Source organism: Sphaerodactylus townsendi, linkage group LG01 (assembly GCF_021028975.2).
Source record: "Sphaerodactylus townsendi isolate TG3544 linkage group LG01, MPM_Stown_v2.3, whole genome shotgun sequence".
Classification (NCBI taxonomy): domain Eukaryota; kingdom Metazoa; phylum Chordata; class Lepidosauria; order Squamata; family Sphaerodactylidae; genus Sphaerodactylus; species Sphaerodactylus townsendi.
The window spans coordinates 80,262,670-80,290,552 of NC_059425.1; the positions used below are offsets into that span (position 1 = coordinate 80,262,670).

Below are 27,883 nucleotides of genomic sequence, written 5' to 3' on the forward strand. Positions count from 1 at the left end.
TTATTTCAACATTAGCCTTTAAGTTGGATTCTGCAGCAATCTCATACAGCACAACTTCAGTGAAAATTAGTTTACATGGAAAAAGCAGAAGGTTCAAATACATGACTTATCCAAGAAGTGCTTAGCTTTCATCTACAACCATTATTGAAATATAGTCTTTGTAGCGCACATTATTTGTTTCTGGATCTACAGCAGCAGACAGCATTTCCTCCATTTCTTCCTGTGTAAAAGGTTCACCTACAACAGAAAGAATATTTATGTTAAATTTTCTACTGCTTAATCTTAGCGTGATTTTTTTCTAAGAAAAAGGAACTGGGGTTTTTTTGCGCTTTCATTACATCACAAATATTTACAATTATTTCATATCTGCCATATATAACATCAAGATGTACCTGCATCATTCTAAATATACGAACACCTATAAGTATATTGGCTAAATGTGGTAAATACATTTATTTATTTATTTATTTATTTATTTTATTATTTCGATTTTTATACCGCCCTGTCCCCGAGGGGCTCCGAGGGGCTCCATGTTTGCAAAACCGTATATCACGCAAGCTTATACATTTGAAAGCATGGCTCCTTCATACGAGTGCACTTTGAACTGGCAATATGGGTTTCCTGCCACAAAACTCAGAATCAAACCCTCTGATTATATGAAAATGAAGACTTAAAACTATCTGGAAACAGCCTGGGGGGATATTCTATCCTGTTGCACATTTTGGGCATAGATATAAAAAAGTGATTCAACAACATTGTAATCTCCACATTAGTAAGTAGTATCCCTAAGATAGAGCTACTTCAGTTTTCAGAAGAAGAAGGAAAAGGAGAAGAATTGGATTTATATCCCCCCTTTCTCTCCTGTTAGGAGACTCAAAGGGACTTACAAACTCCTTGCCCTTCCCCCATCACAACAAACACCCTGTGAGGTAGGTGGGGCTGAGAGAGCTCAGAAGAACTGCGACTAGCCCAAGGACACCCAGATGGCGTGTGTTGGAGTGCAGAGGCTAATCTGAATTCCCCAAATAAGCCTCCACAGCTCAAGTGACAGAGCGGGGAATCAAACCCAGTTCCTCCAGATTAGAGCACACCTGCTTTTAACCACTACGCCACTGCTGCTGAAAACCACCCACAGGGATAGGGGGTGTCAAATGACCCCAAGCACAATGGCAGGGGGGCACAAAATCGTCCCCACCCCCCTCCCCCTCGCCAACCTGGCTCGGAAGAGTTGGGTCAGCACAGGGAAGGCACTTAAAGGCAGAGCTGGCCTTCTGCAGTGGTGACCATCTGAGCCACCTCCTTTCCTCTCCAGCAGAGGCATTCCTCCCATTGGGCAAAGTGGGCAATTGCCCAGGGCGCCCCCTTGTGGGGAGTGCAAAAACTGCAGGTTCGTTTGTGGGATTTTTTGAATTTTTTCCATTTTTGGCCTGTAGAGGGCGCAGTTTTTAGGCTAGCAGCACCAAAATTTCAGAGATGTTTTGGGGGACTGTCCTGATGCTATCACCCAGGTTTGGTGAGGTTTGGTTCAGGGAGTCCAGAGTTATGGACTCCCAAAGGGGGTGCCCCATCCCCCATTGTTTCCAATGGGAGATAAATAGGAGATGGGGCTACCCTTTTGAGGGTCAATAACATTGGACCCCCTGAACCAAAATTCACCAAACCTGAGAGGTATCATCAGGAGAGTCTCTTACTGATATCACCCTGGTTTTTTGAAGCTTGGTCCAGGGGTCCAAAGCTATGAACTCCCAAAGGGGGTGCCCCATCACCCACTGTTTCCAATGCGTGTTACACCTTTGGGGGGCTACACCTTTGAGGGTCCATAACTTTGGTCCCCCTGAACCAAACTTCACCAAACCTGGGTGGTATCATTAAGAGAGTCTTCTAAAGATACCCTGAGAGTTTGGTTCTGCTAGCTTAACAATTGCACTCCTGACAGCAGGCACCCCCTCAAATTTCCTCAGATTTTCCTTTTAACCCCCCACTTTTGGCATGGATTTAAAGGGAGAATCTGAGGTCCCCATTTTAAACATTGAAAGTGATGCTGTTTCAGGGTGGGGGAGAATCAACCCCAAAATAGCATCACTTTCAATGTTGTTTAAACTGGAACCCCAGATTCTCCCTTTAAGGTGGATGTAAAAGGAGAATCTGGGCTCCCTAGTTTAAACACCATTGAAAATGATGCTGTTTGGGTTCTCCTTCTAAATCCACCTTAGGTTCTCCTTTTAAATCCACCTTAAAGGGAGAATCTGGGGTTCCCAGTTTAAATAACATTGAAAGTGATGCTGTTTCTCCCAATTGGGGAGACTGGACACAACACCATAAAATGTTTTCATAGCAGTAATAAAACATTTTGAAAGCATTTTGAAAATGTTTTCAAAAATTATTTCTGCTGAGTGGCATGGCCTATTGCTGTGTTCAGATTTGTGAGTTGGGGCATGTTCTATAATGTGATGGTGACTTTGAAACAACCTGGTGGAAAAAATCATTGTTTGGTCACAGTGGGGGAGGGCGGCTGCCCATGGGGGGGCGCCAAACTCCAGTTTGCCTAGATACGCCACTGGGCGTAGCTACAAGAGGGCTGGGGGGGGTGCGTGTTGCACTGGGCACACGCCTGGGGGGCATCAAACTCAGGTTTTGGACAGGGCTCCAGTTTGCCTAGTTATGCCACTGCTCCCCAGGAGGCCTTGGGGGTGGAGCTCGGGGAGGGGGCAGCTTGGACGGACACTGCGGTGGCAGGACGGCTCCTGGGCTGCCCACCGTGGCGCCCTAACCCCCACCTCCCTGCAGGCCAGCTTCTGCCCTCCCCAGGCCCTGGGGAAGGCAGGAGGCAACCTGCAGGGAGGTGGGGGGCAGCTCGGTCATAATGTGCATGATTTATATTTGCATAATTAAGGACCAAAAAGATCACAATGATAAAAATGTTTTCTCATACTTTTATGTATATAGACTAGTTCCTCAGTTACAAATAAGTACTAAGAAGGTGTCAAGAAGTTCCCTTAAGCCAATGGGAACTCTTGGTTGCCAAACTCCAGCTCTGCGCCAAAGTTGGGAACCTGAACCTCTCACCAGACCTGTAACAAATTACTGGCAGCTTAATGTATAGTGAGGCAGCCATAACACATCCGAAGGTTCCATAAAATAAAAGGTCACTTTAAGAAAATATAAGAAATATGAAGCTGTGACTGCAAAGGAAAAATTAATTTAGAAGTGCAGGTCTGTCAGAGGCATTATCGTTTACATTCAGTGAGGTATAGAAGGCCTTAGGAACAGGAGAAGCCACCTGTTGTGGCATCCTGAACTTGATGTTGCACAGAGGGAGGAGGATATTGCCCTGTGAAGAACTATATGAAGCCCCTTCCGCACATGCAGAAACATTCACTTTCAATCCACTTTCACAGTTGTTCACAAGTGGATTTTGCTATTCCGCACAGTAAAATCCAACTACAAAGTACACTGAAAGTGGATTGAAAGTGCATGGTTCTGCATGTGTGGAAGGGGCCTGAGGGGATTTTGGAGTTCCTGGAATTAAGAGCTATCTCCCTTAACTGTACTTTAAAACATATCATCTCTGAGGACAGTAGTTGCAGTCAGTAGGTGGAAAACTGGCTTGCTCTACCGTGACAGCTGGTGTGCTGTGTGCGAAAGCAAAATAATAGACTGAGTGTACTGGTGGAGGACTATTGAGGAGCCCAAGCTGAAGTAGCCAAATATATAACCTTCCCTCCAAGTTATTTATCTCCATTCCCTTCTCCTCTCTGCTCAATAAACTTTGATTATGTTCAAGGTTAAAATCTGCCTCACTATTATTTTGTATGCCTTATTAAGGGGTTTGTCTAGAAATGTACCATACTAAGAACTGTCTTTATTTTTTTCTAATCTATATATATAAAAATCTAAACGTGTGTTTGTCCCTGATGGTCTCCCTCAGAAGCTCCTGGATGGATCGCCCCCAAATTTTCACAGGATGTCCCTCCCTGTTGCAGGCAGGTAATCGGACCTTCAAATCACCGAAAGTCCATATCTGAGCCAGGTAAAACGTCTTTTTCCTGGCACACCAGGCCATGAAGCTGCCTGTGATTAACTGTAACCCTTAGAATGTTCGCACAGATGGTCAGAGATGAGCATTGAAAACAGTAAATAGGTAATACTGTTAGGTAATACGAGTAGAAGTGAAACACATACACACTTTGCCGTGTGAGATGTCAGGTGGGGTCCCCCCCCTCACACGCAGGTAACTTTCACTCTCTGTGCCTCACCCACTACTACCACACAACGCCCATACTCTCATACACATCCAGCTCATCCTCACACACCTAACTCTGCCCTCCTTCACATCCAACCATCACTTCCTCACCCATATTCGCCACAGCTCTCTTTTACTAAAAGCGAGCTGGAGTTTGCCTTTTTCTTCTAAGAAAATCCGCAGGGCAAACCAACACTACTGGCTCTACTTCTTTTGCACATGGCCCTTTAAGAACCCAGGGAGCTGGCCCCAATCTGAGCGCCTCACCACCCTGCCTCTGCCGCCTGACTGGGATAGCTTGCTTGCCCCAGTTCTGCCTTACCCAAGCTAGGACTGTGCGTGTCAACCAGCCTCATGGACAGCGGGATTCACACTCTGGACAGTTCCATTGTGGAATGGAAAGGGTTACCTTATACAAAAAAAACCAAGACAGCACCATATAACAATGTGCATTGAAAAGGGAAAGAGGGATTCCATTTGACCATCCCAAAAGGCTATGCTGCGGATCATTGGACCTGCATGGACATTTGTGTGGGTTGTGGACTGTGATCAGAAGGACAATTGCTACAGCAACGCGTGGCCGGGCCCGCTAGTGTAAAACTAATTTTAATGAAGATGTTTACCTTCTTCAGTCATATACTTCACCAACTCCTCTTTAGTAAGATGACCACATTTATTTTGGTCTAACACCTAAAAAGAGAGAATGTAGATTGTTATTCCTATTGCCTCAAGGTTTACCAAGTATTTCCCCCTGTAAGTAGGCTGGGGTGGTGGTGGTACAGACCTCAAATGCACGCAAAAGAATATCTTCTGGAATCGGCCGATATCTGAAATAATTAATTAATTAGTGCTGCAATACAAATATGAAAAGTTACTTTGGAAAATGGACCCCCCTCCACACACAAAAAATCCATTTGGCCTTGTATATCTATCTATGGCATTAGTGTAACATTAAGGCAAGAAACTTCACTTTAGTGCTATGTTTTTAAAGCATCAGTGGCTTGACATGTTCTATCCTAATGGCCAAATTGCTTTATGTTTAGAATTCCAGACTTGTTATTTAGCCCTACAAGGTGCTGCAGAGGTACTTAGTAGAGCTGTAACACTGGGGAAATAGTAATTCACTTTTCATGTCCTCACTGTTTCCCTGAATGAAAATGCATGCCACCAGTTGTTTTACACATTATAAGGAGAGACAATAAGCACAAGTTCTGGGAGTGATAGTGGTGAAACAATTTCAAATGGGCCTAGGAACAGTTAATTTCCCTTTCTCTGGGCTGTTGCCTTGATTTCAGGTGTTCCTGTAAAGGCTATTCAGGAAAATCTAACACTTTTGGATTTCCAGTCACAGAATTCTAACATCATATATAATTTGACTCTAAACTTTCTGAAGTTGATAAATAACAGTAGAAATGAGTACAATAACATCTTATTTAGGGCAGCATGCACAGCTTTTAGATTCCTTTTTAAAAAAGCAATGTGAAAAAGGAGCTACCAAACTTCTAGGATTAATTACTCAAGGATTTTCCAGGTTTTACCCCCTAATCTATTTTCAGAACTGGGAATATGCTGCACTTTGAACTGCCTTTGCCTAAACACTGAGTAGCCCACGTTAGCCTCAACACATCTAGGATTAATAATATGAGTAAGAGATTACTCCCAGACAGATTCAAACTCTTGGAAATAAGAACCCTACACTAATCATAATAATCCCAGATGGTTTGCTGTCGGGCAGGTTAAACCAGGTTCTGCCAGTGGGACATAGTGGCACTTTGGTGCCATGCCACCACCTCCAAGAGGACTTCTTGGCAGTGTTGGGCAGTCACGTAGCTGTCACAGGGCGGGGGCGTCACACCCCAGGCACATGCCATTGAGGTCATATGGGGATGGAAAATTGCCCCCCACACACCCCTCGCCCCACCAGGCCTGGCAGAAGCTGCTGGAAAATTGCCCCGCCCCACCCCATCAGCCAGGTCTCATGGCACAGAGCAGTCTGGAGGGGCTGGGCCACTGGGCTGGACAGTAACCCAGCCAAGCAGCTTTTCAGCTGGCTGCTCTTTGTAGCCAGCTGAACTAAAGTAAATGGGGGGGGAGAGTCGTGGGGTGAGTGGCCCCCCTGTCCCCCTTACCTCAGTTCAGCTGGTGGCCAACCCAGGTTGCTTTTTCAGCCGGCTGAACTAAAGTAAGTGGGGGTAGTTGGGGTGGAGGGGCTCAGGAGGCGGGGTCCCACAGGGGGCAGGGCCTGGGTTCCATTTTGCCCTAAGCACCATTTCTTCCCCCTATGCCTTTGGTGCAGGGACACAAAAGACAGAAAATGCCTCACTGTTGCTGAAAAGCCCTCCTGTATGGGTCTACACCACTGAAAAGGATGGAGTAAGCCCAAGCCCCCAGCGCTGGAGTTCCAGCAGGCAAAGGCCGGGTGGAAGCTGACTAATGTCAGCTCCACTCCTAGTCATGCCTCTGTGCACTCTTGCAATGCCTGCGGAGGCAGCAAGAGGGCAGGTGCACTGACACGATGCTCTGTGTTGCCATCTGGCTGATGTGAAGGGATGCAGCAACTTCTCGTAGTGAAGTCGAATTTTCATTACTAGTGTAAAATTGAAACTCAAATCCATATAGTCTATTTTGAGATATAAAGAACTGTGGAGAATTAAAAAAAATGTTTCTTAACCTTTTCTCTACTAATGAGGTACAATTACTGTACAAAATACTATGTATTTTTCAGCACATCTTTCCAATAAATTTATGTTATAATCTGAAAAGAACACAAAAATCACACAAGAAAAAATAGTTATTGCTTTAAAAAAACTGTTGACCTCTGAATGAAGAACATCTTGATTAAATTATCTGGAAATACATATATACAATGAAGCCAATGAGGCAAAAGAAGTACACTAGGATCTACTAGCTCAGTTCCCTACCTCCCATTTTGTAATGGAAATTGGAATGGAAATTTTATTTATATACCGCCCTCCCCCAAAAGGTTCAGGGCGGTGTACAACAACATAACAACAATCAGAATAATAGCAACAACATATCAATAATCATGACATAATCATAACATAGCAGCGTAATAATATCATAATGTAACATGGTAACAGTATAGCATAATAACAAATTATAACATCATAATAAACATAATAATATAACATCAAATTACAAAAAATAACAGTAGATAGTGATCTAGGGTTAACAATTCAGCAATTCAATAGCAGGAAAACAATAGCAGCAGCAACTTATGCTAACCTAGCTAATAACATTACAATCCAATACTCAGTTAACTAAGCTAGCGCTAACTACAACTAACCTAATAAATACAATGGTTAATACTAACTAGTGTCTACCTAAAAACTGCTAGTCATAGTTTCTAATTGAAACATTTTATCCAAGCATCTATGAATGGATCATAGTTAAAACTGACCACATACACATGACCCAACTTGCACAATTTAATTTTTTCTTTGCTACCTTCTTTCCATTAACACTCTAGTCATCATAGGAAGAAATTTTTCCAGGCGAATAAACCCAGTTGGTTCTTCTTCTTCCACCTAGAAAATAAAGAATGTGACACTTGCACACTGGAAAACTGAAAACTATTTCTTCAGTTAAAACAAGCCAGTAATGAAATGAAACAGTAATAGAAATGCAAAAATACTGCTTGATGCAACGTACTGATGTTGCAAAATGGAGTGTCTGTACTTTCCCACAGAAACAACTAGAGAACACTGGGAACATTGACTACTTATGCATTGCCCTGGGAAGAAAGCTTACTTCTTCTGTACAAAAGACCAAGTGATCTAGACTGTGCTTGTCGAGAACCCATAATCCAAGGGATTCTCTTGGGTGGGTCAGCAAAGCAGAAAATTACAAAACCCTTTGCTATGAATCCGCACAACTCAACCTTGGTAGGTGCCACCAGCTCCTTTTCACCCAAAATGATGGTCAGCCAGATGTCAAGTGGCAAGCCTCCAACCTTCCTGGGATTGAAGTCAAGAAGGTCGCCCTTGCAAGGTAAGAACATACTAACATAACAAAGAGCCTGCTGGATCAGACCAGAGCCAATCTAGGCCAGTACTCTGCTACTCACAATGGCCCACCAGATGCCTTTGGGAGCTCACATGCAGGAGGTGAAAGCAATGGCCTTCTGCTACTGCTGCTCTCGAGCACCTGGTCTGCTAAGGCATTTGCAATCTCAGATCAAGGAGGATCAAGATTGGTAGCCATAAATCAACTTCTCCTCCATAAATCTGCCCAAGCCCCTTTTAAAGCATTCCAGGCTAGTGGCCATCACCACCTCCTGTGGCAGCATATTCTAAACACCAATCATGCGTTGTGTGAAAAAATGTTTCCTTTTATTAGTCCTCCCCACCCCGCAATGGATGCCCCGTATTGTGAGAAAGAGAAAAATTTCTCTCTGTTAACATGCAGGCAGTCCAGGAGGGTTACCTGCTGTGGAAACACACACACACACACACACCCCATGCATCCCTGCAGGCAGACTGCTGCTCTCCCCAGGGATTGGGGACAGCAGAAGTTGGCCTGCAGGAAGTCCAGGAGGGAAGGCGCTGCTATCGCCCACTACGTGGTGCCCCCCCCCCCCCGCATCCTTGCAGAGGAGATTGCTCCCTGGCGTCCTCTACACTCCCGTTCATGATTCCCTGGTTTCTCGGTATACTGAGGAGCTACGTTGTATGAAGCAGGAGCGAGTGTGGAGGAAATCTTGTGACAAGGCTGCACATCCATCTTATAGGACGTTTATGAAAGCCTATGAGATGGCAATAAAGAGGATGAAAAGGATACTTCTCATCTTCTCTTGTGTCCGCTAGCTCTTGCCCAGCGCAATTGTTTCAGATTATTCAGTCACTGACCTCAGTGACTGAGGTCTCCAAAAATTGTCAATTGGCACATGGCTGTGAGGCTTTCATGAGCTTTTTTGTACATAAAGTCATGTCGCTCCACCATGACCTTGCAGATAAAGTCATGTTGCTCCAGCCACCATTGATACAATTAGTGAACTGGAGGTTCCATTGCCGTCTTTGGGTCCTTTTTTGGACCAGTTTTCCCTGCTTTCCGAGAGTGATGTCAACAGTGTACTAGCAGCTGTTAGACCTACTACCTGTCCTCTGGATCCGTGTCCCTCTTGGTTAGTTCATGTCTGCCAGGAGATGCTGCAACCCCACCTGTTGAGTATTATCAATCGTTCCCTTGAGCAAGGAGTGTTTCCAGGTAGTTTGAAGGAGGTGTTGGTCCACCCACTCTTGAAAAGGCCAACATCCTAGCGATCTGATCAATTACTGCCCCATTTCAAATCTATAGTTTCTGGGGAAGGTAATTGAGAGACTGGTGTTGGAGCAGCTTCAGGGCTTTCTGGAGGACACATCAGCCTTCGATCCCTTCTAGTCCGGCTTCCGTGCTGGGCATGGGACAGAGACCGTTCTTAAAGCCGTCACAGATTTACTCTGCTTACAACTTGACGGGGCAGATCAACACTGCTGGTACTTTTAGAAGAAGAAGAAGAAGAGAGAAGAGTTTTGGATTTATATCCCCCCTTTCTCTCCTGTAGGAGACTCAAAGGGGCTTACAATCTCCTTGCCCTTCCCCCCCCACAACAAACACCCTGTGAGGTGGGTGGGGCTGAGAGAGCTCCAAAAAGCTGTGACTAGCCCAAGGTCACCCAGCTGGCATGTGTGGGAGTGCACAGGCTAATCTGAATTCCCCAGATAAGCCTCCACAGCTCAAGTGGCAGAGTGGGGAATCAAACCCGGTTCCTCCAGATTAGAACCTATTTTAGAGGTTACTGCAGTGATTGATGTGGTCAACCATGATCTTTTGGCCCACTGCCTGGCCGGCGCTGGGGTGCAGGGCACTGTCCTTCAGTGAATTGTTTCGTTTCTCCAGAACCAGAGTCAGCAAGTGTGGTGCGGGGATGAGATCTCCCACAAGTGCCCACTTTATTGTAAACAGGGAGCCCTGTTGTCCCCACTATTATTTAACATCTATATGCGACCCCTTGCTCAGTTGGTGCAGAGGCTTGGGCTGACCTGTCATCAGTATGCCGATGACACTCAGCTCATTCTGTTGATGGAGGGTGAACCGGCCTCTGCCCCTCTACAGCACTGTTTGGACGTGGTTGATGGGTGGTTGAAACAAAGCAGGTTGAAGCTTAATCCATCCAAGATGTGGCTGGGTTGCGGGGGGGTGGGGGTGGGATGGAGGGCTTTCAGCCACCCTCATTAAAGGGTGAGGGTGAGAATAATATTCTTACTTTTCCTAGCATTATGAATATTTATGTTAGGTTTTAAAAGTTCCAGTGATTTTCCTTGGCATATGGAAAAAATAAAAATCTTATTATTTATGGTCCACCTTTCCCAATGACACTCAAGAAGGATTACACCGCACGTTGTAAATTAATAGGATCAACGCCATCAGTGAACGAAAATTCAGTGTATTATATTTCTAATCTGCTAATGTAGAAAAAATCAGATACCGTGCATCGTTTAAAGGTGTAGAATGGTAGAACTTGAAACTGTGCATGTTACCTCTGCAAGCATATCATGTAGATCTCCCTCACTTGGACAGCAGCCTAGGGACCTAATAATGGTGCCAATCTCTCTGAAAGAGAGATCATTTTCATTAGGGCAATGTATTCAGCAGCTTCCAAAAATAATAAATGTTTTCACAGGCGCCATCAAATATTTTTACATAGGAGAAAATATGTTGCTTCTTTGCTTTTACTGTGAAACTCCAAGATGCATTCATTGTCCCAAATAAATTCCTCATCTCAAAACATCTTAAGTATCATAATTGCTTCTCCACTTCAAAACAAAGTTTTGTTAATGTGTAACAAAGGAGGCAGCGTTCCTTGACACTTTCTATTCTGGCTTCACACCTGGTTATGGGGTTGACAATATATTAGTAGCCCAAATTGGATTATATTTATCTACAGAAAGACAGGGGAGTGCCTCTGTTGATTTTATAGACCTTCCTACATGCTTAAAAATGGGTGATCACGATATTGTTGACTGTATGAATACCTGGCTGGAGTAACGAGAAAGACATGTGCTTCTGCTGCTCACTAGGTCACAGAGAAGAATAGGATACTCCATGGATCAGAATCATTGCCGGTATTGTATAATTTCTACATTAGGCCTCTACATGAGATTAATTCATTTGGGGTTGGCAGACATCAACATGCTGATGTTAGCTAGCTCTACATTTCATTAATTTGGCCTCAGAAAACATAAGCAGATAAATTTGAAGTCAGGCAAGAAAAAGGTGATGCTAATTCAATTTGCCATCATCTTGGAAGAGACTGATCTACCCATGGTGAATGGGGTACATATTTCCTTATCACACTGTACTGCGGTTGAAATTAGGCCATTTTTATGTGATCTACTTGCATTGTAATTTCAGCTTTTGGGAGAAAAGAACATATGTTCTCATGTGTGATGAATGGACTCAGTGGTGCTATCTCGGTAAGCAAAATGCGACATTTGACAACAAATGATAAGATCAGTTTCATCAAGGTAGGGAGCCATCTTTTAGGCGAAGTGAAGTTGGAAGAAAACATTTTTCAAGAAGAGGACTTTGGATTTATACCCCACCCCCTTTCTTCTATAAGGAGTCACAAGGTAGGTGTCATGGGCCAGCCTGTGGGCAGTTACCTGGACTCAGAGGACTCCGATGCAGAAACTGCTAACGCCAGGCACTCAGAAGTGGCTCCTCAAGAGGAAGAAGATGATCACACAGTTCAACCAGAGCAGGCTACACCTGAGCAAATTCAGGCAGTAGTCTCGGCTACCAGCCCTTCCTCACCTGATACTATGCAGCTGAGAGAACTTGCACAGTCTTCCACCCAGCCCTGTGATGAGCCAGCTGTGCAAAGGAGGCGGAGACAGCAGCAGCAGCTACAGAGCCAAAGGAAGAGTGCTCGTTTTTCTGCCAGGTATGGAAGACTCTGCGAGATGGAGGCATCTGAGCTCTTGCAGGATCTCAGCCTTAGTAACCAGAGCTTTCCTATATAAACCTTGCTTTGGGCTTAGCTCTGCCTGAGTACAATGAGTGCACTTCTTATTGGATCTTCCCATGCTTGCTATCAGAGGCAGAACAAGGGGAAACTCTGCCAGGGGCGCACACACTTTGCGCCCCTTCCTCAGTGCTGTCGCCCTCACCCTGCCCTGGAACACCCCCAGAACTCCCTCGCCAGGCCCCCTCCATGGCCTGACCATGGCTCTGCCGTGGCTCCGCCTGGGGTGTTGCAGCCCACCCCACCACATTGGCACTACACCTCTGCTTGCAATAGCTCCCAGCCTGCCTGCCTGCTTGGATTCCTGTGCTCTGAACCTGGGGCTTTCTGCCCACATCTGCCTTGACCTATTGGACTGTGACTTGACTATGCCTTGCCTGTCGCTTGCCTTGACTCATTGGACTGTGACCTGACTATGCATATGCTTGCTGTCCACGTTGCCCTGCAAGGCTGGACCTGACTAAGTCCTGCCTGCTGGCAGCCCAGTGGCTTACAAACTCTTCTTCCTTCCTCTCCTCACAACAGACACCTTGTGAGGTAAGTGGACTAGGAAAGTTCTAAGAGAACTGTGACTAGTTTAAGGACATCCAGCAGGCTTCACACAGAGGAGCTGGAAAACAAACCTGGTTCACCAGGTAAGAGTCTACCACTCAGGAGGAGGAGGAGGTTATCAAACCTGGTCCTCCAGATTACAGTCCACCACTCTTAACCACTACACTGTGCGGGTTCTGGAAAGAATGTCCTTAAGGAAAGACATTCCAAACCTGATGTCCACAGTTTTATTGCATTCATGATCAAACATCTCAAAAACATCTGCAATCTTTTTCACAGCTAAATTGGATTGTTTCTCTAGTAACAATGCTGAGGCCAGGTGTGACCCCTAAGCTTCACAAATCAGTTATTGTCAGCTGGATTCCATCAAATGTAGGAAGCACAACGTCCTCAAAACTTCAGCTTTGTTGACCAGTATCATTTTAGCCTTGTCAGGTTTCAGTTTCAACTTATTCACCTGCTAATATTTACATACATCAGTCAGGCTCAGAAGTTCTACAGCACTATTTGGATAATGCCATAGAGCTAGCTGTTATCAGTCTATTGTTAATACCCTACTCCAAACTGATGAGGTATTACATAGAGATTATGTTTACTTACTTACTTATACTTACGTACTTATTTATTAGATTTATTAACCACCCCTCCCATGTCTGGCTCGGGGCAATGTACAGCCAAAATTACAATATATAAAACTGATTCGACAAAGAACCCATAATTTAAAAGATGAAAAGGTAACCAAAACAATAAAATAAAGTAACCCACGTAGTTCATAGATCAGAAATTAATGAATCGGGCTACACTAAAAGCTATAAAACCAAACAGGAGAATTAAAACCCACCTATGGGCTAAGAAAGCACATAGCCCCAGGGGAGATTGGTGGTCAAAAATAAGCCTCACTGGAATGCCTGGCAGAATAGTTCCATTTTGCAGGCCCTGCAGAACTCCATAAAATCCCGCAGAGCCCTGATCTCCTCTGGGAGACTATTCCATCAGAAGGGGGCCAAGGCCGAAAAGGCCCTGGCCCACAGGAGCATAATGCCCATTGGGCAAGGTGGGCAGCTGCCCAGGGCATCACTTTGTGGGGGGCACCAAAAATGCAGGGTTCGTTTTTGGGTATTTTTAGTGGTTTTCTGTTTTTGGCCTGCAGGGGACGCAGTTTTTAGGCTAGCGGCACCAAAATTTCAGCATATCAGGAGACTGTCCTTATGCTACCTCCTAGTTTGGTGCAGTTTGGTTCAGGGAGTTATGGAAGGGGGTGCCTCATCCCCCATTGTTTCCAATGGGAGCTAATAAGAGATGGGGGCTACATAACTTTGGCCTCCCTGAACCAAACTGCACCAAACCTGGGGAGCATCATTAGGGCAGTCTCCTGATGAGACCCTGAAAGTTTTGAGACTGTGCCTTCAGAAATGTGCTCCCCCACAGCCTGCAACCCCCATTGACAGCAATGCAGAAAACTCAATGCAGAACAAGATTCTTGGGCAAATTTCTGGGACGTTCCTGCAGGGGGCGCATTTTTGGACATATTGGCACCAAAATTTCAGGGTATCATCTGGAGACGGTCCTGATGGCACCCCCCCCCAAGCTTGGTGCAGTTTGGTTTAGGGGGGCCAAAGTTATGGACCCTCAAAGGGGGTGCCCCATCCCCCATTCTTTCCAATGGGAGCTAAGGAGATGGGGGCTACCCTTTTGAGGGTCCATAACTTTGTCCCCACTGAACCAAACTGCACCAAACTTGGGGGATAGCATAAGGACAGTTTCCTGATGATACACTGAAATTTTGGTGGCGATATGTCTAAAAATGCACCCCCTGCAGGCACCAATGACCTGGTACAAAAAAAATTTGGTCATGGTGCAGTGGCTGCCCATGTGGGGGGCATCCAACTTAGGTTTTGCCCAGGGCTCCGGTTTGCCTCGTTACGCCCCTGCTGGCCCACGTTGGGACCAAATGGACCTCCCATGGGCCAGGGGTAATTAGGAGTCCCTTGGCTTCTGATCTTACTGTCTGCTGGGGGTTATAATGAAAGCATGTGGAATACAAGAAATAGAATGTGGGATAAGAGTAGGTGCCATACAACCCCACAGAACCAGTCCCATACTGATGACATTTGATCTCCAACAATCACCCTCTGAAAAGAAACCACAAAGTATTCTTGGAGCACAGTAAGAGCAGTGCTGAGGGCTGCTACTGTTCTAGCACAAGGAATGGACCATTGGTTACATGCCGTGAAGGGGCCTTCTCTTGGTAGGCAGGAGACCATCTTGGTGGGTGATTTCCACCCCTACTCAGGGAGGCAAAAAAAAGAATCTGTCACTTCCTCTTCTGGCTAGGATTCCATTTTCTCCAGTGTACTCCTGATGAAGCAGTGATAAAGAAGAAGCATATCCATAACAGGTCAGAGAATAAACAGTACAAACAGCAAGCCCCGGAAGGTAAGGGTAACATGAATAGCAACTTCATTACAACAGTAACATGAACAGGAAGTGAAAGATAGCATACTATCAGACAATAAGCCTTAGAGCATTCCAGACGCTAGCGATACCATGGGAGGGACAAGATGGTCTCCTGCCTACCAAGAAAAGGCCCCTTCACAGTATGTAACCAATGAACCGTTCTCTTGGAGGCGGAGATCATCTTGGTGGGACCTCCCCAAGCAGTTTCCCCCTAAAGAGGGTGGACTACCGCTAAGCATCCAGTACGTTCTCCAGCACCCTACAACCAAAAACAGTCTCTGCAGCTCCCCAAGACTGCAGCTTGTAGTGGCGTATGAAGGAGGATGGGCTGGTCCATATGGCCACCTTGCAGATTTGCTCAACTGATGCATTATTGCAGAAGGTCACATTGGTGGCTGCACTTCTAGTAGAGTAGGCAGTGATACCCCCAGGGACCGGGAGGTTAAGGGTCTTATGAGCTTCCACTATACATGTCTTAATTGTTGTACTAATAGAAGCAGTGGACATTTGCATTCCCAGTCTAGGAGAGGAGATTGACAGCTCTGAGTCTGTCTTATGTTGTCTGTTCTTATGATGAAGGCCTTAAGGGCCCTGTGAACGTCTAATGTATGCCACATTCGCTCACGAGGATGTGAAGGCTGAGGAGAGAAATTAGGTAGAACAATGTCCTGCTGCAAGTAAAAGGAGGAAGCAGCCTTGGGCTGTATAACTCTACCTTTGTGAAAGACACACAGATTGGGGTTAACAGATAGCACCCTGAGTTCCGAAACTCTGCGTGCTAAAGTGATGGCCACGAGAAAAATCATCTTCATATGGAGCCAGAGAAGATGAATTGTTTGGACTGGCTCGAAAGGAGATGCAGTTAAGGCTGTCAGAACTGTATGCAGACGCAATGATGGAAATCTGTGGTTGACTGGAGGTTGTTGTTGAGCCCCTTTTAGGAATCTGACCACATCCGAGTGTTGAGCGATGCTGACGCCCTGGAACAGCCGACAAACCATAGACAGAGCAGCAACCTGTCGTCTGAGGGTAGAACTTCTAAGGTCTAAAATAAAAACGTCTTGGAGAAATTCCAGCACTGACGCAATGGTAGGATTCTCCAGATCCAGCTGTTTCCTTCTGGCCCATCTGACAAAGGACTTCCAGGTGGAGTTGTACAACCTCACAGTGGCCGGTCTTCTTGAAGCCAGGAGGGTATTGATGACCTCAGTTGAATAACCTCTGTTTCCTTAGTCTTTTCCGCTCAACAACCAGGCAATCAGGTTGAGCCAGCCTGGATCAGGATGTAACAGAGGGCCCTGCGACAGAAGGTCTGGTGACATTGGTAGTCGTAGGGGAGGTCTCGTTGCCAGTTCCTGTATCGCGGAGAACCAAGGCCTCCTCGGCCAGTATGGGGCAACCAGAATGACCTCTGCCTTTTCGACCGAAATTCTTCTGAGTAATTTGGGTATCACTGGTGTCCGGGGGAAGGCATACAGAAGGGCATGAGGCCATGGAGCTAACAGTGCATCTACCACCATGGCTTTGGGATGGACAAACCTGGAGAAGAATGCTAGCAGCTGTGTATTCTCTGCCATGGTGAAAAGGTCCACCAGCGGCCTCTCGAGGGTGGAGGTAATCTGATGGAAAGCTGACTTGCTGAGAGTCCATTCCACCGGGGAAACTGTCTGTCAGCTCAGCCAATCTGCACTCAGGTTAAGTTTCCCCTTGATGTGCTCTGCCTGCAAGCTCAGAATCTTCCCTTCGGCCCAAGATAAGATCTTGGCCATCTCCCTGTGTAGGCGGAATGACCTGGATCTGCCCTGATGATTCACATAGGTTTTGGCCGCCACACTGTCGGACCAAATCAGCACGTGCTCGTGGTGAATGACCAAATTGAAGTGCTGAAGTGCCATGAAAATTGCCTTTACCTCTAGGACATTTATAGGTACCTTGCCTTGTTGATTGGTCCACTTCCCCTGGACAAAATTGTCTTCCAGTGTGGCCCCCCAGCCCTGGAGGCTCACGTTGGTAAAGATCTGAACACAATGGCTGGGAGTGTACACCTTGCCCTGGGTCAGATTGCATCTGGAGGTCCACCAGAGGAGACTGGACTTGAGGGACATAGGAATGCTCAGTGTTCTGTGCTTCTTGTTGATCATGTCCCACTGGAATGGATGCAGAAATAGTTGTAGATCCCAGGAGTGGAACCTGGCTCACTGAATCAAATTGAAGGTGGCAGTGAGAACACCGAGGAGCTTGGCAAGGAAGAGGAGAGAAGCCGTTCTGGCCTTGATCGCCATCTCTACCATGCGAATAATTATTTGAACCTTGTCCTCCGGTACAAACAGAATCGCGGAGCTGCTGGGTGCCAGCCGCGCTTGCTTGGAGGGAGCCTCAATGTGCTTAGTTTTGCCGGTGCGTTTGCCGCTGGCCGGGCAACCACCGCGGCGCATGGTAGCGGTTGCAGCCTCCGACTGCGTTTTGGTTGCTGCCGCTGTCCTGCCACATGAGTTGGTTGGGGTTTTTGGGGGGGGAACCCCTCCTGGAGGAAGCCATGGTGGCTTCTGCAGCACCCCCATGGAAGGTCTCCCTTGGGGGAGAGAACTCAGTGTCCGCCATTTTGGCGGGAAGGGGAAAATAATTTTGGCGGGAAGAATAAAGGGAGAATAAAGGAATTCCCTGAGCCTCCACACACACACAAGAGAGGATAGAGAGGGACTGACAAGGGACAAACAAGAGGAGCCTAAAAGACAAAAAGAGAAGAAAGAGATTCAAGCTGAGGAGTCCCCAAAGAATCCGTGCACTCCCTGTTGAGGCAAGAAAAATACTGGAGAAATTGAGTCCTAGCCAGAACAGAAAGTGATGGATTCTTTTTCCTGCCTCCCTGAGTAGGGGTGGAAATCACCCACCAAGATGGTCTCTGCCTCCAAGAGAATAAGCATAGTGTAAGGATTGGAGAGCTGATGTTATGAGTGTAGTGCCATGCCCATGGCATACTGTTGGACAGAGCACAGGTTCAGACTATACCTCTACTTTCCATTTTATTAACTGAAATGTGGTCCTACATTGACTACTACTATCATGTCTTCCATTGTAAAAATTATCTAGAATGTTTTTAAAAAAATAATAATCAATACTTACATAGAGCAATTATTTGCCTTTGTCAATAATACACTGACAGTTTAAAAAATCAGAGCTATCAGAAATTGAAATAAAAGTATCATCTAAATCAATATAGCATTTCTTAAAGAAGGACTTTCCAAACCTGACATCCACAGTTTTATTGCATTCATGATCAAACACCTCAAAAGCGTCCGTGATCTTCTTCTGAATGTCTGCTATTATAGTCTCTGGAATACAAATAATACCCACATGTTAGAATTAATTCTACTTTAACTTTCCATTTTAATCTTCCCATTCCCTTTCAGCTGCTAAATTGATTCTAATTTTGTCTTTATTCCTGCCGCTGGATGACTTTATGTGAGGATACTTTCTCTCCAGATTTTTCATGTCAGTTTGCAGCCCAGTTAGGAAGTTGGAGCAGAAAATTGCTTCTTGCCCCTCCTTTCTGATAGGTCACTGGTGTGAAATTACAGCAAAAGTATGTAATAATTATAATGCAGCTTGCTATTGAGCAATGTAAATAATGTCAAGTTGCTTCCAACTCATGTTGACCCTATGAATTAATGACCTCCAACATGTTCTTTCATGAACAGCCTTGCTCAGGTCTTACAAACTGAGGCTCATGGCTTGCTTTGTTGAGTAAATCCATCTCATGTTGGGTTTTCTTCTTCTCCAGCTATCTCTAACTTTTCCTAGCATTACTGTCTTTCCCAGTGGTTCTTGTCTTCCAAGAATGTAACCAAAGTCTGATAGCCTCAGTTTAGTCATTTTAGCTTCTAGGGAAAGTTCAGATTCGTTCTGATCTAGAATCCACGTATTGGTCGTCCTGACAGTAAGGTCTGTTAGACAGTGGAATGCACTACCTCGGAGTGTGATAGAGTCTCCGTCTTTGGAGGTTTTTAAAGGGAGGCTGGATAGCCATCTGTCAGGAGTGCTTTGATTGTGTGTTCCTGCATTGCAGGGGATTGGACTTGATGGCCCTTGGGGACTCTTCCAAGTCTATGATTCTATTATTTGCACCAGCCAAATAGGCACAGATGCTGACTCAGAGGCATTTACATTGGAGGCGGGGCATCACACAGCTTTACGATGAGTGAATGCAGAAGTTCCTGCCTGTATCAGTGGTCCTCCACCACAGAATTCCACACCAGGGACATTCCAAGCTAATTTTTGGGGTGGGGCTGATTTTAATTGGCTTCCTAAGCCCTTTCCAGCATAGATTTACACCACCAAAACGGCGCTGTAAGCCATTGCTCCAAATGGCACCTTTACCGGCCAGCAAGGATTTTCCTGCCATCAAACGTGCCTTTGGAGTTGGAAGGGTGGTACAATCACCAGCTGCTACACACGACACATCCCTTTTGGATTATGCTGTAATTGAAACTTTACTTCAGAAGGACTCAGTGGTTCAAGCGTATAAAAAAAACAAAGAGCTTTTTTTGACTTAATTTGAGTAAGGGATCAGGATTGAGAATGGGATGGGATGAAAGTAAAGTTTATATGAGAGGATACTTGATACAATACAATTGTGAGCTTAAGAAAAAGAGACAAGAGACAATGCAGAATGTTTTAAAGGAGATTAAAAGAGGATAGGAGGAACTGAAAAAGCATCCAGGAGAAAAAATATTTTACAACAAAAAGTTTACAACAAATGGTATCTATGTTACCAGTAAGAGAAATAAAAAATAAAATTGAAAAATGCAAAGCAAAAGAACTTATGGAAAGAAGTTAATATAACATTACCCGAAAAGCAACATTTAACTTTGATGCTATGTTCATAGACTAGTATCACTGCCCTCAAGAAAACAACATTTTATGTTGTTTACTGTCATTTTAGCTAATTGATTGAAAACAGTGTTACAAGAACCCGCCTTGAGTTGCTAGAGATAAGGCAGGATATAAATAAATACATAAATTTATTCATGAAGATCAATGTGGTTTTTTACCCAAAAGGCAGTTGAAGGACAATATCAGAAGTATTGGATATTTGGGGATATTGGATTAAACTTAATGAAAAGCAATCCACTTTGATTTTTCTAGATGCAGAGAAAGTGTTGGACAATTTGAACTGATCGTTCTTGTTTAAGGTATTACAAAATATGGATTTTAGAGAGAATTTTATAAAATGGGTGAAATAATTGTTAATGGAGACTTAACTAAACAATGTGAGATATAGAAAGGGATAAGACAAGGCTGTTCATTATCTCCTGCCTTGTTCATATTAGTTCTGAAGTCCTGAACAGAGACATAAGACTTGATGAAAGGATTAAGGCAGTGGTGGGATTCAGTAGGTTTGCACCACTTTGGCAAAACCAGTTGTTAAAATGGTGCTTGTAAACAACCGGTTGTTAAATTATTTGAATCCCACCAAGGGTATAAAAATTAACAGCCCAATCTCAGGGCTGAGGTGCCTGGGGATGACACCGCTGATGCACCACCACTCTGCCTCCAGATGGCTTCCAGGCACAGCAGGGAAGCAGCAAAAAGAGAAAAACCTGACAGCCTAGAGAGCCCTCCTCAGAGCTTAACTGAGTTACCCCACCCTATCGGGTGGCATAAGTCTCAAGTCCTGGCACAGGGTTTCTGGCTTGAAAGTTGGGTGGAAACTGACTAAAGTTAGCTCTTCCCATGAGATTAGCCCTTGCCTGCCTCCCCACCCCCTGCACCAGTGTACACTCGCATGCCACTGTTGCTCTGCAGCAGAGCCCACTTTCAGGTTTTGCCATCTGTTGGCAAGAATTCCCCTTACACCACTGGAAGGGGCAAATGTGTTGGTATAGCCCAGCGCCACTCTCACAGCACATTCACCCTCCACCCTCTGAACTGGACTGCAAAATCTGACAATCTGGCATTGACCTTAGAAAATCCATTAAAGGTATTTTCAGCATCTTTAATGTTGAAAATGTTGATAAATAGAAGATTGCTTGATTTAGAATGACATGATTTTAGATATGGATGTAACGCCTATTTGTGATAAAGTTAAAAAGAATAAATATTTTAATAACCATTATATTAGGTGTGCCATTCCGAGAATATGGGATAAACCTAGAATATGTTTTTTTAAAAAAACACTGAGGTGGCTTTCACATGTGAAATTATATTTGAAACAAGTGGATAACATTTTAGACTTTTTCAATTACTAGTAGATCTCCTATTTCTCTTCTTTGTGCAAGTTTGGTCATCTGTTCCAAGAATGCATCATCCATCTCTTCAGATGTCAAAAGGATTTTATTATTTTTCAAGTAAGATCCTGAAACATGTGTGATTGCATGAGATTTTGTGCTATTTTGATTAGTAGTCTTGAATCCAAACACATTAGCAATTTTAGATTGCTCTTTGTGAGTAATTCTCAAATCAGTTTTCTACGGACCATTCTCATTTGAACACAGCAGCTATAATATATTCTGCTGCAGTTCCAGGGTCCTCAAAGCAACAGTGGGTCTGTTTTAATGTTTTTCATTATGAAGTCAGTGACAAGGAAAGGAGCAATTAAACCAGCAAAGTACAACTGTCAACGTTGCTAACCCATCATTAAATATATATATTTGCAGCTGAAGAAGTCTCAATATAGGCATAATATAACTTTCCATTTAATAAACAGCAGCTGCCACTTATTGTTAGAAGCAATGGACTCTTTTTCTTAATTTCCTCTTAAGGTACACCAGAACTAAAGTAGGCACTGAAATAAACAAAGATACTGTAAACTTCAGCTCCACCAATTAAAATTTATCCTGACTAAAACAGACCTCTCAAATTAGGTTAGGGGAATTGTGTGTATGTTTAAAAATACATGATCATCAATGGACCAGCTAACAGAAAACTCCACCATGCACATTAGCACCACAGATGCTAGATGCTTTTTCCTTGTTAAAATCAAGCTATAAATGCTATCAAATGCCACATATACTCATGCTGTTTGACTCTGTAGAGCTACTGAAATTGTATTTTAAATAAAAACGAACATAAAAGCTAGTTGTCCCACAACAATCTCACCAAGTTCAATAGGGCTGTCTATGTACTAAATTCAATAGGGCTCTCTGTGTTTAATCAGACTAAATGGTTTGTGTATCACAACTTTAATCAAAATTACTTTCAAAAACAACAGACATAGTTCAAAATAATACAACCCAGTGGATATAAGCCAGGAAAGCTTGGAAACTCAGCCACAGGAATACTCTAAAGATGAATTACAGTCAGTATTATTGCTGTTATTGTTCAAAGAAGAGTCAGACTGAGTGTATCAACTGTAGTTTCTAATTTTCACTGAAATCCTGCTTATCAGGCTAAAATCTATGACAAAATCTTTGCATCATAAAGTTTAAAAAAGGATGGGCTTTCAGAAACTGTATCAATGGAAATCAGTTTCCATTTTTGTCATTTTACAATACTGTTTATAGTTTATGAAATTTCTTTGGGAATAACATTTGCTATTATAGCAACAAAACCTTGTGAGAGGAGATGACCAAATTGTTCAATGAGTCTGTGAATTTTATAGTAAGCAATAAAAATTATAGGCAGATAAGATCAACAATTTGCATACATGAAAGTAATATTAATTTTCTATCTGAACACACTGTCAAATTCCTGTCCAAGTCTGGGTGTGCTACACATCAGGCATAAACAGAATTCACAGAATTCAGCCAAATTTTCAGATTTCTGAGTTCCAAGTTTAGGCTTCCAGAAGTCTACAAGTCCTTGAATAAGGACTTTTCATTTATAACAACTGCAGGTTACATCTCAGATTCGATATAGGAAAAAGGTTCAATTCACAATTTTCCTTGAAAAAGTTCATATGGCCAGTAATTCCAAAGAATGCTGTAATCAACCCACTCAAAATGGGCTTATATCCAATCTGGTTTGGGCTACCATGTGTTTGACAAGCCTGCACACTCAACTAATTAAAAATATTTGTTTCTGTGGACATTTGTTACTGGCTTTTTGAATATCTCTTCTGTGCTCTCTCATTTTTTTTATCATTTATGTATTTATTTGATTTTATTGGTATAAACCCATCCTCAAACCATGAGCCTTAAGATACTCTCAAGCAACATTTTTTTAAAAATAAATGTTTAAGCAGTGTTGGAAATCTCCACTGGAAATTTAGTAATTTCCAGGAGAAAGTCTGCCACTATCATAAAGAGAGAATGATCAGGATTGTCCAGTCAGTAGTGTAATCTAAATAAATCGGGGAGATTGGGTAAGTTTAAAGGAAAAAGATTCACATACTTGGATCTGATTTCCTTAAATCTGAAACAGTATAATAATTGGTAGGCCAGAGATTCCACTGAGCCAGCATTACAAGAGCACAATCTTCTAGACTTTTCTTGCTTGTTAAATCTGCCACGTAACAAGGCAGAAGGCGTAACATTAAACCTGGTGAGCATTATGACTCACCTTTGAAAGGGGTTTATTAAGCAGTACAGGTAGTGTGCCAAGTGGCCCTGTTCAAATGGGATATAAAATACAGGAGCAGGAACACCTCTCTGTCTAATAGTTGACCTTTTGAAGCCTACTACACCCAGCATTCTCCTCATGTATTTCCATCTAAGTACTAAATCTCATAGGGTTTCAACTCTGCTTAGCCTCCTAGATCAGACGTAGATCGGGTGTATCATCTAGGGTGGTATGGCCTGTGAGGGTCTTGCTAAGACAAGGCAAAACATATAATGTACAAAATCAACCATGCAATCCCATACAATATGTCCCATACTTCAGTGCCATAACTAATAGGTGTGAATCAATTTGAGAGGAGTAGACAAAATAACAGATATAATCAATACGTAAAAAATAAAGGGCAGGGAAAGGAAGGCCAGTCCAGATGGAAAACCTGTTCCAGACTTCAAATGTACAACCTGGTAGAATAACCAGGTGTTTTGCGGTGGCCCTGGAAGCAAGATCCCTAGGGCTCCAGGTAAAATAATTTGAGTATATCTCCCACCCTAGAGGAAGCTTAGTTTGCTAGATTTTGTGCTGAGCTCTTTAATTAGGAGGTACTTGGAAGAATTTTATTTCATTTTTGTAAAAGTACCTAATATGGAACTAAGGAGTACTAGCTGTATTTCTATGGTTTCTATAGAGGGTGCAGGAGTAGGAGGTATTGCCTTCCCTGCTACTTCCATCCCCTGTCCCCCAGCACTTTTGATGTTTGTTGCAACTGGTTTCTTCAAGTACCATCATAGGTGGAGCTTCCATGGGACGGCCTGGAGACAAACACCCCAGGTAGCCGTTGTTCACACCACATCCCTCCTCCTTCCCCCCTTGGCGCAGCCCGCCCTGGCAGGCTGCTCCTTCAGTCGGCCTCCGCCAGGCCCCGCCCCGCCAGGTTGCCTGGAACAGCCACCGCCTAAGGTAAGTGAGGGCGGGGGGGGGGGGATTTTCCCTCACTATGCCTCTGCCCCAAAGCTTGCTGCATTGGCAAGAGCCCAACGAGAGCTTCCTCGCTCTGCCCCCTACAACCTCGCTGGGCTGCTGAGAGCCTGGTGAGAGCTTCCCTGCCCTGCAGCCCAAGGAGCTTGGGGGACAGGGCAGAGAAGCTCTTGCCGGGCTCTCCAAGGCCCGGCTTGAGTTGGGATGGGGGCGTTTTCTCAGGGCCTTCTGCAGCCTGGGGAGCTTGAAAGGGGGGGCAGCTCCAACCAGGCTCAGCGAGAGCATTCCTACCTCTGCTCATCACTAAGCTTGTTGGGCCGCTGAGAGCCTGGCGAGAACTTCCCTGCCTGGAAGCCCAGGGAGCTTCGTTGTTTTCCCTGCCTGGAAGCCCAGGGAGCTTCGTTGTGTGTGGAGGTGGGGAAGCTCTCACCGAGCCTGGTGGGAGCTGCCCTTACCCTACCCACCTTCTGGCTCCCTGGGCCTGTTGAGAGCCGCCCCCACCCCCTTGACACCCTCTCCAACCCTAACCCACCCCTTCCCATCCTCTCCAACCCCTACCCACCCCTTAGTTATTTGTTTGTTTGTTTATTAAATTGCTCATACCGCCCACCCCCGAGGGCGCTGGGTGGTTTACAATATATAAAATTCACAAGATAAAACCAAATACAATATAATAATTTAAAATCAGTAAATTAACAAATACAGTATAAAAATCTTTTTTGATGCCAAGATGGCAGGATGGCATTCAGTTGGTATCACAAGGTAGACATGTTGGTAGCAGCATAATTTACCCACCAGTTGGAAAATAGGGGGTGGCAATTCAACGGCTAACCCCCCCAGGCCCTTCCCACCCTCCCCTACCCCTAGCCATCTCTGCCCATATCCTCCACCCCTAGCCATCCCTTGCCACCTTCTCCAACCCCTACCCATCCTTTCCCACTTTCCCCTACCCCTAGCCACTTCTTGACACCCCTTGACCCTCTGGAACCACTACCCACTCCCCGAGAGCCTCTCTAGCCCCTACCCACCCCTTACCACCCTTCTCCATCCCTAGCCACTCCTTGACACCCCTTGACTCTCTCGAACCCCTACCCACCCCTTGAGAGCCTCTCCAACCCCGACCCACCCTTTATCACCCTCCCCCATCCCTAGCCACTCCTTGACACCCCTTGACCCTCTCAGACCTTCCTACTGCTACCCCTCTTGAGGCACAGCTCTCTCCAACCTGCCTATCTCTCTTTAACCAAATTCTCTCCCCCATCCCTAGCTTGCCACAATTCCCTTCCAGCCATTTTTCCCACCCTAGTCATCCTTTCCCATCTACCACACCCCTAGCCATCCCTTGCCACCTTCTCCAATCCCTACCCAATCCTTGCCTCACTCCCCCCACCCCTAGCTCAGCTGACATTGTTCTGAGAGGTGGTGATTTTGGAGTGACCTAGTGCAAAAATCATGAGACTCCACGAGGATCCATGTTTTCCAAGCAGGTTTTTGCACCACTGTGGCACCATGGAAGGTGGGATGCGTGATTGTTGTTTTCAGGCATGTGGCCAGGGGCTTGGGCTATGATTTGCTGGTGATTTTGGGGTGACCAAGTGCAAAAATCAGGAGGATCCATGTTTTCCAAGCAGGTTTTTGCACCACTGCGACACCACAAAACGTGGGATGTGTGATTGTTGTGTTCAGGCATGTGGCTAATGGCTGGAGTTGTGATGTGCTGGTGATTTTGGGATGACCAAGTGCAAAAATCAGGAGGATCCATGAGGATCCATAATGTTTCATGCATTTTGTGCCACTGCGATTGCCCATAGAGCATGGTATTCAGGACTATTGGGACCAGGCTGGGATGTGTTGGTGATTTTGGGATGACCCGTGCGTAAATCAGGAGGATCCATGAGGATCCATGTGTTTTAACCACATTTTGTGCCACTGTGGTGCCACGGAGCATGGTATTCAGGATTATTGGGTTCAGACATGTGTCTAGGGGTATGAGCTATGATCTGTAGGTGATTTTTGGGTGACCAAGTGGAAAAATCATGAGGATCCACAAGGATCCACATTTTTCAAGCAGGTTTTTGCACCACTGCGGCACCACGAAGCATGGGATGTGTGATTGTTGTGCTCAGGCATGTGGCTAATGGCTGGAGTTGTGGGATGTGCTGTTGATTTTGGGATGCATAATTGCAAAATCATGTAAAGGATCCGTATTTTTCAAGCAGGTTTAATCTCATTGCAATGCAAAAATCATATGAAATCATGAGGATCCATTAAAAATCATCTGGATCCGGCTTTTACCCAGGTTTGTGAGTTGGGGCATGTTTTATAATGTGATGATGACTTTGAGATGACCTGGTGCAAAACAACTTTGTTTGGTCATGGTCAGGGAGGGCAGCCGCCCATACCGAGCGGGGTGGAAAACTCAGATTTTGCCTGGGGCGCCATTTTCCCAAGCTGCGCTCTGAGTACCACTAACAATGCAATCCTAAGGACAGTTACTCTATTACAGGGGCAGAACACTTTTTAATAGCCCAGTTGGCAACTTAATGTCACTACTTATGAACCAGCCTAACCCCTCTACTTGGAATCCTATCAAAGTCTATGCAATGAATCTTACTCCCAAGAAAGCATTCTTCAGACTGCACTGTAAGAGGCTTACTCGCATTGTCGTGACATTCTGCAATGTTGTACACCAGCCAAATAAGCAATGCTCCTTAAAACACAGAGCAGGCGATCATACTTCAAGCAACGCAATACCTGGGTTCCTTAAGTTCAAGTTTAGCATGATGTCTCTTAAAGACGGGGTGGAGGCCGATATGGCCAGGTACTCAAGGAAATAGAGATCAGTTATTGGCAGCGAAGGATGGGAGAGTATTGGGGAACGTGTAGTGACCACGGGATAATATTGCTGCGTTTATAACAAGGCTGCGTCTTCCCACAGTTCCCCAGGCTATTCTCGACAAGATGCCGCCTAGGCGGAAAGAAAGTTATGTGGCGATCGCCGAACTGCTGTCGAAGTCTGCAAGTAGTTTGTGCTTACCCGCAGCGGCCACCTCTTTCTCTTCAGTCGCCATTCTGTCTCTGCAACGGTCGCCGTGGAGATGCTAGGTAGGGGCCAGCGTGCGCCTCGGGCCTCT

General features: G+C 44.8%; 1 protein-coding gene across 1 annotated transcript; it reads right to left on the reverse strand.

Annotated features, from left to right (window-relative positions):
• EFCAB2 (EF-hand calcium binding domain 2) lies at positions 1-27,883 on the reverse strand. The gene is made up of 7 exons (XM_048484907.1): positions 27,787-27,883; positions 18,526-18,610; positions 10,783-10,855; positions 7,712-7,791; positions 5,028-5,070; positions 4,867-4,933; positions 1-237 (listed from the first exon to the last, which is right to left on the reverse strand). Exons 1-7 carry the CDS (start codon positions 27,818-27,820, stop codon positions 122-124), a joined length of 498 nt encoding a protein of 165 aa, XP_048340864.1. The 5' UTR covers positions 27,821-27,883; the 3' UTR covers positions 1-121.